We start from the raw sequence: 14,392 nt of genomic DNA on the forward strand, positions 1-14,392 counted from the left end.
CGAAATTTAATTGAATTGAATTCTGACATGGCCTCAACTTGATCTACAACAGGCCATGTCATGAGCTTCAAGCTTATATACAATATATATACTTACCTATGAGCTATAAGAATTTCAGTTTGATAATTGACGAAACGTAAACGACATAAAGTTAATTTAAAAAAAATAAAAAAAAAACTATTATAGTCCATTTTAATGTTATACCATGCCCTATGCCTTTAGATACGCCTCTAGGAAATATGTACGTGTATATCAAAGCCTTAATTATAGATCTCTATTTATACTTCACACTTTCAATAATTATCCTGCAGTGAAAAGTTGAATTAAACTTTTCAATTAATTTCAACTTTGCTTAATTTGCTTAATTGAAACGCTCGTAAGCTGAATAAAAAATGAATAAAGTTCTTCTTCCATTTTGTCTAAAGCTAAGTAATGAGGGCTGTCTGATAAGTCAGTGAGCTTAAATCAGTATTGAAATTATTAAAATAGTTCATTTTAGGTTTCTTTTTTAGCCAACGAAATACCTTCATCTATCCAAGTACGACAAATACCAGGAAACTGTAAGTTCTATTGGTAAATGTGCAAAGCCTTCCCTTCATAATATATATAGCATCCTCATCCTATATCATATATATGAATATATATCATAATATTAATATATAAACAAAGAACTAAAGCTTAGCAACCAATCTTAAATCATATGCCATAATTTTCTGGTCTATAGACTATTTTTTGATTTTAAATTACTCCAATTATATTATACCAAATTATACCACCTACCCCCATCTATTTCCCTTACCGAGCACCTACTTCCGTCTCCTCTCATTTCCTCCCGTCTATTTCCAACTACTTCTCCCAATGCCCATCTAGTCCCATCTCCTCCCGTCTCGTCCAGTTCCTTCGCACTAAGGCTTCTTAAATTTCACTTCTCAGATATTGCTTTAGACAACTCAATTTCCCAGCTTAAGCTATGCTCAATTATGTAATTTTCCCTCCTTTTACAGGGTATTCCAACTTAAAAGTGCGCATTAAAAAAAATCTGCATTCGCTGTCTGTATTCATGTAATCTATGAGATTGCAGCCATTCGTCAGGCATAAATAATGCAGACAGTCATCAGTAGCCTTTGCGCTGATGTTGCTGCAGTTGTTGTTGTTGCTGTTGTTGAAGTAGTTGTTGTTGTTGCTGTTGCTGTTGCAGGTAGCCCCTTAGGCTCTGCCCGCCATTAGCCTTGTGTGCAATTTTAATGACAAACAAATTGGACGTAGCTGCGTTTACTTTCCGTATTTTTTTTTCGCTCTCTCTCTCTCTCTCTCTCTCTCTCTCTTTTCGCATATCCATATATATATATAAATATATATGCATATACAAATGTGTGTGTGTGTGACTCGTTTTTCAGCAGTGGCGCCCCATTTGACCGCATTTCGATTGGACACACGCGCTCCGACGCCGTCTTACGTGTCAAAGGTTGTGAAATATTTAATGATTTGCGTGCAATGGTCAGGCCGCACCACCCACAGCACCCACAACACCCACAGCACCACTCAAACACCACCTGAGCTACTCACGTGTGTAAAGTAGTAGTAATGCACGGAGGCACCTCGCTCGGCCAGCGCCTGTGCATAGTCGTTGGTGGGGCACGTGAAGAAATGATCTCCGACTGCGCGTCCAATTTGCTGTTGATTCTGATAGCCCGGATTGCCCTCCCAGCTGGTGTACTGCAAAATTCGTGTGCGAAGAGCAGGAAGAGTTAGTTAGCTAAGCTTCAAATATATATATTTATAAATGAAGTATATAATATATTGTATAATGTTTTGATAAGTGAGCGTGAGTTGTGTATGAAGTCGCCTTAGCCAAGGGATTTACATGTATTATCTATGTATTATAAATGTCGTAGCTACATATGCTATCATGCTGAAATGAACTGCAGAGTCTTTTTACTCAGTTTCCCAATTGCTCTTAATTGACCCATATTACCAATAGATTACTATAGTTCTGAGGCTCTTAGCCTTGTCTAAAATTGTTGCAAAAATATTATACGGGTGACTGTTTTTTGTTAGCTTAACACTTCTATCTAGTTATCTAGTTTGTACCTTTCAATTATCTCTTTATCAGAAAGAGCGAAAGAGAGAGAGGGGGAGAGAAATTACGAATGCTGTTGCTGAAGTAAATAATGGAATTAGAGCTATTTAGTCCATCTGAGCCGGGTCGTAATAATTTTAATGACGCCTTGAAATTAACATTGTCTAAACACATTGCCAATAAGAGTGAAACGTAAATTTCATTATTGGACTCTGCTCTAAAAGGATCAAATTAGAATGGACGAGAGCCAGATTGAAGCAACGGAGGCATATACATATATGCCTATACTAAGTGATATTTATTTATCAGACTTTCGTGTTAATATACAACTATTTATATAGTATTTATCTATTGGGCCTTAGACTTAAAATACAATTCAAAACTAACTAGCTAATTAAGCATTGGCACTAGAGCCTCGGCTTCACCTACATATTAAATATATTTATTATTACTATTTAAATTATACAATTATAAAATTTCTTTATAAGATTACCAAAAACAAAAGATAATAATCGGTCTTCATTCTCCACCCAGTTAGCTAGATTTTTCTTAAATTTTGCAATTGCGATTTTCTGAATTTTTCTAAATTTTAATTAATATCTAGTTCAACTTTTTGTCGACTATTATTGTTGTAGCTATTTAATTAAGTATAACTTAATAATAAATCATAAAATAATAAGATAAATTTTCATAAATGGGAATAGAATCTGATTTCAGGAGAGGTACACCCACAATCTCTCAATTACTGACTAAATTTTCAACATAAAAACAAACAAGTTTCGTCTCAACCTCTATAAAAAGATCTTCAAGCTAACGCTTTAAGCGATCTATCTTTCAATCGAGCTGAAATAACCTCTAATAGCTAACCAACTGAAAATCATGCAAGCATGTCATCTAACTAGTTTACATCTTCCTCGAATCAGGAAACAAATGCCAAATATGATTGCAGCTGTGTGATTGGGAAGGGGGGAGGATTGGCTAACAGCTAAAAAAAATTTATATAATTGAGAGCTGCAGTTGGTATCGTGCGATATCTGGCGAGTCGCTGAGTTGCAGCTGCAATTCGATTTAATGCGCTGCGCATTTTCTGTGTTTTTGATTAAATTTGCTGCCCCTGCCACACTGCAAACAGAGTGAATAAATTTGCGTAATGCAGTTTCATAGAAGTTGACGTCAGATTTTTAACTCGTTTATGCGGCGGCTGTGGCAGAGTGGGAATTGTGGCCAAATGCACTGCAAGAGCTGAAAAGTTTTCTATGCCTCTGTATGTGTGTGTCTGTGTGAGTGGCAGTGCGTGTGTATGTCTGTGTGTGTGGTTAGATTGGGGCACAAGTTGGCTGCAGCTGACAGCTGGGGCAACAAAGAAAGCCAACGATGCGTTTCCCCTTCGACATTGGCATAGGCACATGTCAGATGCAGTGCGAATGTGCGACTGTGTGTGTGTGTGTGTGTGTGCGTACGTGTGCATTGTTGCTTACCTGGAATATAATAGCCTCGCGCTCCGCCTGCGTGGCCTTACCAAATATATTGTTCATAATCTCCAGATACTTGTCACGTGGCAACGCTGTGGCATCATCCTTATCAAAGTAATCAATGAAATCGTACAGCAAGAAATATGTGCCTGCAAAAGAGAGAGAGAGAGAGAGAGAGGGAGCGGGAAAATATGATTAAAACTTGGCCTATACAGATAAGAAGTAAAGTCTTCATGTTACGTGGGCAAAATCTAAAACAATTGACACTACGATGTGGCCAAAGGGGCGCAATCAACGAGCCGTGCCAAGGACACCAAACGCTGCATTAACCCAAACAACAACAAGTTGTTGTTGTTGTTGTTGTTGAGGTGCACAAAAGGGTGAAATAGAATAAACAAAATCAACCACAGCAACAACGGCCTTAACAAGGGCGAGAACAAAGCGCCTAGTTGCCTTTTATTAACTTAATTTTTATGGCACTTGTTGTTGTCGTCGCTTGTTATGTTTACTGTAGCTGTCATTGTTGTTGTTGTTGCTGTTGCTGTTGCTGTCGTTGTTGCTGTTGTGTGTTGCTGCTGGCATTGTCTCTGGCACACTTCAAATACGAACACACTAACGAGCCATAATTGCTGCCTATGAGCCAGCTACAACAGCAATAACAACAATAGCCAATAGCTGTGTGCGTGTGTCTGTGTGCTATGTGTGTCAACCCACACACGCCCAGCAGCTTCGTGGTCCCAGAGCAACGGAAAAGGAAAAGAAATACAAAGAAAACAAAAATTGTTTGACTGCAAGCAATTTGTTGATGTTTGATTCAATTTTGGTTCAAGCTCCAAAAATTATGCAAAAACATGCGCAAAACGAGCTTTGTTTACGCATTAAATTTAAACAGCAACACACACGCACGCACTGAGACACACTCACACACGCACTTTACTCTCAGCGTGTAACATAAATGAATTTGTGTTTGATGGAAATATTGAGCTGCGCTACACAAAAATTGATTAAACAATTATGAAGATATCTTATATACAGTGGGGCACAGTGGTTCAGAGCTGGGCAAACAGCTGGCTAAATAAATATATTTCAGTCAAAGGACTTTATTACTTGAAGACAGAAAACCACAGATAACTAAAAAATAATTATAAAACTACATATTTACTTTAAAAAATTTTAAAATGAGTTGTCTACTTTGAAACTTTTCTAGCATAAGGCTGTCCACCTGATTTTATTTAAGTTTTATTTCCTTGGCAAATTTGTTTAATTTATTCAGCTAATTATAAATATGAGGTATTTATTAATTTTATATGCATGTTGCTATAACAACGATTTGAATTTTATGCCAAAATGTTCTATATTCGTTAAAATTGTTCAGTTAATTTATTTATTTATTTATATATATATATTAGTATAGATTTCTATTGGCTTTATCAGTGAAATCCCGTTATAACGACTCAGCTTATAGTGTCCGTACGGTTATTGCGACGAAAATTCTGGTTCGCAGACAAACTTATATGAACAAGCTTATACATTTATAGAGTCCTCCATTTTTTAAAGTCCGTCAATTTAATGAATGCTTTAATCGTTGCTGTGACTTGTCCTTTCTTAACTCTAATTAATATGGCAAACAAAAATATATATATTTAGTTACTTTTCGTGATCTTTAGCTAATTTTAAGCAAGGTCGCAACATGACGTATACTTAATATTTAAACAGCCTGGGAACAAGCATTTGGCTAATTCGCTCTAAATTGGAACCGCCAACACTTTGCAGTTATATCATATACATATACATATATATGTATGTATATATGTTCCGCAGTAACGGAAAAAGGTCAAATTGTACAAGAAAAGGCTTTGAGAGAATCTTAAAATAAAAATTTAAATATATAAATAATTGAGTAATTAGTAAAACTGTAAATCAAACAAAAACAATTGTTCGCAAACGTATCTGTAAAGTAATGATGTTATTACCGCCAACATTTTGACCAAGTTAGCAGCTGGCCTCAAATGTGGAAGCCAACAACAAACAATAGAATTAAGATGTTTTCATGCAAGCTGCGCATTGTAATCTATTGTGTTTTGTTTCAAATGCTAGATGACCTTGAACTCACAAATACACACACGCACATACAGTCGTAGAGAAACAGTTATATGCGAGCCGTAGCCATCGTTGTGGTTGTGTTGTGGGCACGCACACCTTAGCTAGAAACAGCAACAACAGCAACAACAGCGACAGAGCAGCGGCAGCAGCTGCGGCAGCGGCAACAGCAGCAGCGCCAGTGGCTGTAATATGCAGCAAAAACAAAAACAATAACACGACTGAAGAAGCGAAAGAGCGAGACGGAGAGCCAGGCAAAGGCGACAGCAGCAGCTGCAAGCAGTGAGTGAAAGTGAGCAGAAAAGCGCACGTGTCTGTAGCGCCAGTGCCCCGGAGCCGTGTGTCAGTGCCAGTGCTTACGTTCCTCTATATGTGTGAGTGTGAATGTGTGAGTGTGAATGTGTGTGTGTGAGTGAGTGTGCTTCGGTGCCTGCCGCCTGGAAATGACGAAGCAGCAATGGCAACAAGAAAAACAAAATGAAAGCGAAGCGAACCCAAGAAAAAGGCACAAAAAGCGACCGAGAATCTGTTATACGAAAACAAACCCAACACACACACACACATGCACGGCGCCATACGCATAGCTCGCGCAAAATGAGAAAGAGAAAGCAAAACGAACGGAAATTTTTTAAGTAGCGCGCGGCATGGCACGAATATTGCGAACAATGCACACAAAGCGTTAACATTACCGTTAGGCCAAGCAAACGCAAACCCAAGCAAACACAAACGCGATAAATGCTGGGAAACGCAGCAGCCGACGCCGTCGCCGTCGCCGCAAGCGAAATGCGAAACGGACAGAGGCGCTGAAGTAGAAAATACAATGAAAAAAAAAAAAAAAGAAAGTAGGAGAAGTAAAGAAGAAAAAAAAACGTTGCATTCTTTTCAACTTGAGCGTAGAAAAAAAGAAGAAATTACGATTCAATTGAACATTTGCTTTGAGAGCTTAAAAATCAAACGGTATTTAAAGCACAATGCAGCACGCAGCAGGCAAGAGCAAGATGGCAACACAAGTTTCTAGGAATTGAATTGTCCGAGTGCGAGTGTGACTATATGAGTGTGTGTGTGTGTGAATGCCTTGAATGCTGATTAAAATGGCTTTCAATGTTGCATAGATTGAACACAAGGCAAATGATTTTATTTTGAAAGTAATAAGAAAGAATTTTGAAGACAAACAATTTCGATTAAGTATTAATGCAAAAAAAAAAAAAAAAAAAAAAAAAAAAAAAAAATGTGTTCTTGATAAATAAATGTATTCAATATTAATGTAGAATAGAAATATTTATATTTTATACATATGTTTATATATTTAATATTTCCATCCTACTACTTTGGAATGTCATTTAACAGAGAATAAGATATTTAAATAAAAAAATAACAAATATATATATTTTGTAATTTAGATTTTTTAGATATGTATTATGTTTTATTTTTTATTATCTATTTTTTCATTATTATTTTAATTTTATTTTTTATTTTTTATTTCTTTTTTATCATTTATATAATTGTTATTGATTATTAATTTTCCAGAAAAAATATTTGTTTTGTATAATTTATTCAATTAATTTAAAACAGCCGAATTAATTTTTATTGTGTACAAATAATTTATTTACAATTTAAGTTGCATTCTAAAACTTTTCGTTCTCTACTTTATTTTTAACCTCTTTAACTTTGGTATCATGTCATGCCTGTTCGAGTAGCAGCACGTGTGCTGCCCCAATCGGCGCGTGGATGCAACATGCCTTACTGTTATTTTCAGCTGCCTGCCGCAGCGAACGATATATATGTATATGTATATCTAAATATATTTAAATAATTTATGATGTCGTTTCGCACAGCTGAGCGCCCCCATGATTCCTGCCTGACATTGCCCCCGATGTGACGCCAACTGCCCCTGTCCCCACCCACTCCTGGAGAGCTTGTTGCGTGCACGAGTCTGACAAGTTTAATGGCAGCTCCAACAGAACGCCCCCACCCCACCCGGGGTCCCGTCAACCCTCTTCAGCTCCTTGCGAATTTCATGCGTGTGAGTCGGGCACAGCTCCATCTTCTGCTGCTCAATTTGGCTACTGCTGCTGCTTGCAGCTGCGTTGACAAATTCGACTCTAGATTCGAGGTTCTCTTTAAGCTTGCTTGATTTGTGGCACGTTCCGGAGCTGGGGGCAGCTGCCACAAGCCGCAGCTATTACACAAAGTGCATTTTTGTGTGTGTGTGTGTGTGTGTGTGTGTGTGTGTGTGTGTGTGTGGCAGCACAGTACAAAGCTGGGCCAAAACTTGTCCCTAAGCCGGTAATGTACTATGGCTCATAAAGCATTTGAGCAAGCGGCCAAGCGGCCAAGAGGCAACCAGCCACGCCCACCAAACACCAGCAACATGAAATGACAACAAAGCATGGCTTATGCGGTGGCATCTACATTAACAATAACAACAACAACAACAACACAACACAAACAAACGAAAACGAAAACAAAAGTAATAAAATCACAAATGGATGCAGCTGCAACAAATGCGACAGCGGGTGGCTGAAATGGGGACAGAGGGCTGAGGGCTGAGGGGTGGCTTGCAACATGAACAAAATGGCGACTGGTTGCAGCCACAGCGAAAATTTGGCACACTGCTGACGTCAGCATCAAAGGCGATGCCAAAAATAAAACTGCAACAATGCCAACGGAGCAGCGCCAGAGCAGGCGGACGGATAGGCTATTGTTAGCTAAAAGTTGACAGAGTGCCGGCGGAACGGGAGAGGGACAGAGAGAGAGAGAGCGAGAGAGAGAGATGGGGTTTACGTGCTGGTTAAAAAACAGTGGACAACAGCTCGAGCTAAGTTTGATTAAGTTGATGTCCACTCTATGAAAAAGCTGCTGAAAAAGTAAGCAACTGCTCAGCTCAAGGATATTTGCAGCCCGAGTTGAAAGACAGCATGAATTCGCTGAAACTGCTTTCAGAGCGGGAAAAAAAGAAAGAAAACTGTTTTTCTAGCCCAGTGAAAAGTTGGCGACATAGCAGAAACATGCTGCAAAAAAACATTTTACTTAACACGAACAAGCAGGAGGAATAGTTTGATTAGAGCATGTTCTGAGAGAAATAGTGAGAGGATATTTAAGGATTTCATTCTTTCCTATCTATTTGTGTCAAGGTTTCCTTTGAGTTTCATATTATATAGTACATATAACATATATAATTTAATTATAAATGAATAGAAATTCCATTCAGTTAACCTCAAAGAAAGTCGCGCAAAGATATCTTAATCAGGCTATATATAGATTATAGAGCTGAAAGAAGCTCAGCGTGTTTCCAAACAACATTATATCAATATATACTAAATAATCCACCGTCCTGCACTCCATACAAACTTTTCTCTTAGAGAGCCCACAAAAGTATGCTATGGCATTTTTTAAACTCTTGCAATCTTAAACTAATACATGATACAGCCATACTGAGTCGCAATAAATCGCCCGAAGTAGCCTCTAGTCAAATGCAAGATTACTTGCATGATCTCAATCGGTGGCTAACTCGCTGGAGCATCGGAATCAACGCCTAAAAGTCCACGCACATCACATTCGCAACCAGAAGGGGAGCCTGCCCCGAAGTGACTCTAGGAGCTCCAATACCACGGGCAAACAAGGTGAAGTACCTGGGAGTCACTCTGGATAAGAGACTGACCTATGGCCCGCACGTAAGTGAGACAGTCAAAAAGTGCAAGTACAAATTAAAAAAACTCGACTGGATGCTAAGAAGCGACAGCCCTCTGCCACTACGAAGCAAGAGGCACATATACAACGCAATAGTGGCACCTGTTTTCACTTACGCAATGCCTTTATGGGGGTCTGCTGCAAGAACTCACATAAATAAAGTTCAGACCACACAAAACAAAGCACTAAGGACTTGGACCGGAGCCGAATGGTACGTCAGAAATGAAACCCTGCACACCGACCTCCAGATGCCGACAATTGCTGAGCTCATTGGCCGACACAGCACAAGATACGCGGACAGAATATCCGCCCACCCAAACCAGCTTGCAGCCAACTTAGCCACCAACACTATCAACAGAAGGCTGAAAAGATCGCATCCCCTAGACCCGAGAAGTGACCTAAATTAAAGTAACTTTTAGCAATAAAGGCATTTAGCCACTCCATTAGTTAAGGTACCCTTATAAATGCGCCATAGAGTTTACGACAAAAGCTGCAATAAAACTATATTGAAAAAAAAAAAAAAAAAAAAAAAATACATGAAACACTTTTCATCAAGCATTTCACATACGACGAAGCTCTCATAACTCTCAACAATAATTAAATGAGACTCACCCTCATCTCTGACATTGCCCATGAGTATATCGTAGCCTTTCAGATCGGCTGTCTTCAGCAGAGTCATCGGATCAGCGGGCAGGAAGGCGCCATCAATGGTCGGCGCCGATGGGAAGCTGAGTATGCCCGAGTAGGAGTTCCACTGCTGTACCGATATGGTCTTGGCATCCACGGCACGCATGCAGGTCATCACGTGGGCGGGATTTGTCTAATCGGACAGTTATTAAAATGGGTTCATTGGGGGACTAGAGGATTGGACTCACCTTCAGCATGGATGCATTGCAGTTGCAGTCGTTGATCAGCGATTTGCCAATCTCCACAGCCTTCTCGGATGTCATGTGGCTCCAGGGCGCATTCATGGTGCCCGACTGCATCATGCCACGCTTGACCACGCCCCTGGTGACCGGCGACATGAGCTGTGCATTCACCGAACTCGAGCCGGCCGACTCGCCAAACAGCGTCATCCATTCAGGATTGCCGCCAAAGGCGTGCGCGTTGTCCTTCAGCCAGCGTATGGCCAGTGCCTGATCCCACAGACCCACATTGCCGGGCGCCTCCTCGGCAAACTCCGGCGGCATCTCCGGCGACAGGTGCAGAAAGCCAAATGCGCCCACGCGATACTGAAACGAGGCTACGATCACGTTGCCCACGGCGGACATGATGTCCGCATTGTATATGTCCAGCGTGGCCGAGCCGGTCATGAAGCCACCGCCATAAATCCATATCAATATGGGCAGCCCGTTGGTCGTGTTCTGTGGATTGCCGTTGTGTATGAGATGATCCGTATCGGTCTGCTTGCTGCCTGAGTGCTAGAATATTATGAGATAGAGAGAGAGAAACAGTGTAGTGCAGAGAAAGAGTGGAAGTGACAGAGAGAGACAGCATACCTCTGCCCCATTGGCGCCACGCCCATGACGCAAACGCGCCTTCGCTGGCGCCCAAACATTTATATACAAACAGTCCTCGGATACATTGGTATTGGGATTCCAGATCTCCTCGCCAGTGAAGCCCGGAAAGTATTCATAGCTAACGAGTGAAGAGAAAAGAATGCAATCCGTTGAAAAGCTTTTGATGAAACATTTTAAAAACTTGTTGACAAATATGTAGTAAAATATTTATATGAAATAATATAAGAATAATATATATAGTTGATACTCTGTTCTTAAATTGTAGTCTAAAAATAGATCGAGAGACAAAAATCTCACTCAAACAGCCTGGCTAAGTCTTAGATCTGTTAGCTCTGGCACTAGAAGTAAAAGATTTCACCCTCTACATCTACTGAGCCGTTTTAGCATTTCTTTGATATTACTATTTCTTTAGTTGTTTCTATTCCTACCTATAAAAATAAAAAATGTTTTTTTATAAGTTTTTATTTTTTAGTTTAAGTGGTTTAAGTTGCCTTTAAGCTAACAGAACTCTAATCTGCAATTATTTGATCAAACTTATAATATATCCCATTTATAATTTGGTTAAATTTTCTTTCCATACGAAAAACTATAATGAAATATATATATACTGAATTGCTTAAGCAATTTGAGGCATAGTTGAACAGCTTGACTCTTAATCCACTGTTCACAAGTATTATGAGCTGGCAAACAGCGTAAAAGACGACCTAGAAAACTGGATTTGGTGCCAACATTTCAGATGCCAAAGTGGGAAAATTGCGACGACAAAATTATAATTATATGCAGAAAAAAAAATAAAAAATAAAAATAAATAAATAAAAAAAACCTTAAAACCTTAGATTCAATGGGTCAAGGTGTAAAAATAAATAAAACATAATTTCTACATCAAATGTAAGCCAGTGTCTTGTTCCTCTGTACACTATTCAATAAAAATCTTTTTAAATAAAAATACTAAAAATACTAAACAAATATGAAGTTTTAAGTAAGTAATATTTATTTGTATTTAACAAAATAAATTTCTCGATGAAATCTATATGTAATAATGTTTATACTCAACTATAATTTTATAAATATTATGGACTTTTATTTTTAGTCTACATGACCAAAATATAAAAGATTAATTTACAATACTCGGTCCGACATATTAGAGCTATTTGCCTAAATTATTAAATTACTTCAGCTTATTAGAGCCAAACCAAATTTAATGTTAATCAGCAAAAGTGTTAACTACATTAAAGGCAATTCATACACATTTATATGTATTAATTAGATTTCATCGCAGATTACATACGAATTTCGCACAAGCAATTTCTTTAAGTGTAATTCGTGCCAATTACGAGCAACAACAAAAAATGTAACCAGCTGTGTTATTTATTTTTATTTGCACTCTTCTGATTTACCTGTTTTACTTTTTCTGTGCCATTTTTCGAGGGCACACACAAGCCCATAAACCAGCACACATACTCACACACGCAGGCCCACACACACATGCACACACACACGCTCGTAGTCAGATGACTTTAGCTACATAGTTCGTTTGCCCTATAAATGTTGAATTCTTTCGAATCGATATATAAATGTATATACATATATACACACATATACAGACTGGACGATACGCATAGTAGTATGTGTGTGTGGTTCAATATATTCATATCCGTTTAGCTCGCCTTCTGTAGGTGTGTTTGGTTTCGTGTCAATTGAAATTAACTTTGGCACTTCGCATAAAAAGTAATTTATAACAAACCGGAAAAGGCGATTCTACTCTGTCTCCGCTTCTCTCATTCTTTCCCTATCTCTATTTGTATCTCTATATTTGTCTAATTTCCGTTAAGCTCTACACGCACACACACAGAGGCACACACTCGTTATGTTACATTTGAGCGTGCGGCAAACGAGTATGGCTTTTGAAATTCATTAGACTGATTTGTGGCTGGTAGGAAGTGGCTTTAGTTGAGGCTAATTGATTTATGTTAAGTAAAAGACAACATATGACTAGGCTAGTCGCTCTATTAAGCACACTCTATATACCCGAAATTGATATAATATACTTGAAGCATGCTCCTCCCCCCGCCCACCAAATGCTAGCCAGTTCACTTGCTTAAGCATTCCGCATATATCGACCAAACTGTGGGTTTTCTTTTTCAACGGGCAAACGGGCTTCAAAGTGTTGGCAGCCAACTAATGGAGACACTCTATACTATATATGTATCACCTAATCAAATATACCCGTGTCAAACGAATGCCAATATATATGTATATAGAGTGTATTTATTGGCTCATTCGATTTCTGCAGGCAGATATTTTGAAAGAAATTCAATTCAATATCTTCTTTGACTTAATTAAAAGACAACAGTTTATTTGTTGTCAATTTTAATTATTATTATATTTTTCTTTCATATCTATACTTTTATTAATTGAAGCATTGCTTAATTAAGTCTGCGACCTGCGTTTAAAGTTTGAATTATTTATTTGAGTCTTTAAAATGCTGCCCTTACCCTTTATGTTAAACTTGTTAAGCTGCCAAATAGGTAGTAGAAAGTCAGTTTAAATAAAATAATAACTTTTTTTTATATACAGTTTTGTTTTTTTATTTAAACATGCTTTTTACAACCTAATTGGCAGCTTAATTTTTTTTTTTATATAGGAACCTCGCTATATAATAATGCATATACATTAATACATGTAACTCATACATTCATGCTGAGGCATTTGAGTGATCAATAAGATCAATACGAATATGAATTTATTCTTGGTCATTTGCTTGGGCACTTTTTATATTTTTACATGGTTTTTACTTATTTACCTATAGCTTCAAATATGCAACATAATAATCTATGTATGTATGTACCACATTTTTTCTGAAATACCTTGTTTTAGATATGGATTCTCTTTTTCTAGCTCCTTTATTTTTTATTTATTTATTTTATTTTTTTTTTTTATCTCTCCTATTATTATTTGTTCCTGATAATAATTATTCTTTTGTCATCTCCTAAATAGAAATATCATTTATGCTTAAATAAACTATTCATCTCTCTAATATTTGGATGATTTCTAAGTAATATAGTTATCTAGAACGATACTAATGTTTCTTTGTGATGAACTTTCCCCTAGACTGTTAATGGTAGCACATTCAGCTAAAACGAATTTAATTTACATATGTGATCACATTCACATATCTTATTTTCCTTTGAAATACATTTATTTTCCCAGCCAAATTTGGGACATTTTGAATAGGTTACACTTTGAGTGCCCAACGCTGCGTATGCATCAATCCCATTTGCAGTTGGAATGTTGACATTTTGCTATTCACGATGTTAAATGAATATAGTATGAATGTGTGTGTATAGAGACATGCATACATGCATATATGTCTCTGTGCATACATTTGCTTAACATTTTGACCGGCATTCGTTTTCGCAATGACGTCACTCGCAACAGTTAGGTCAACAGCGACTATTGCATTGTAGGTCAACTGCAACTGCAGAGATGCAGAGACTGCGGACCGTCAAAAGCTAACTAACTATGACCAA

At 37.9% G+C, this 14,392-nt stretch overlaps 1 protein-coding gene across 5 annotated transcripts in view; it reads right to left on the reverse strand.

Moving 5' to 3' along the window:
• The window catches only part of Ace (Acetylcholine esterase), a 53,310-nt gene that overhangs the window by 17,976 nt on the left and 20,942 nt on the right, over nt 1-14,392 (reverse strand). For all 5 annotated transcript variants that reach the window (XM_018016078.2, XM_089462063.1, XM_089462061.1 and 2 more), the window contains 5 exons: nt 10,842-10,980; nt 10,218-10,763; nt 9,955-10,162; nt 3,559-3,701; nt 1,567-1,716 (listed from right to left, as the gene is read on the reverse strand). In XM_018016078.2, the coding sequence (XP_017871567.1) occupies nt 1,567-1,716; nt 3,559-3,701; nt 9,955-10,162; nt 10,218-10,763; nt 10,842-10,980 (1,186 nt within the window). The remainder of the gene's footprint in view (nt 1-1,566; nt 1,717-3,558; nt 3,702-9,954; nt 10,163-10,217; nt 10,764-10,841; nt 10,981-14,392) is intronic.

This window comes from Drosophila arizonae, chromosome 2 (assembly GCF_054131065.1).
Source record: "Drosophila arizonae isolate 15081-1271.41 chromosome 2, UAZ_ARI_1.0, whole genome shotgun sequence".
NCBI classification, from domain to species: Eukaryota; Metazoa; Arthropoda; class Insecta; order Diptera; family Drosophilidae; genus Drosophila; species Drosophila arizonae.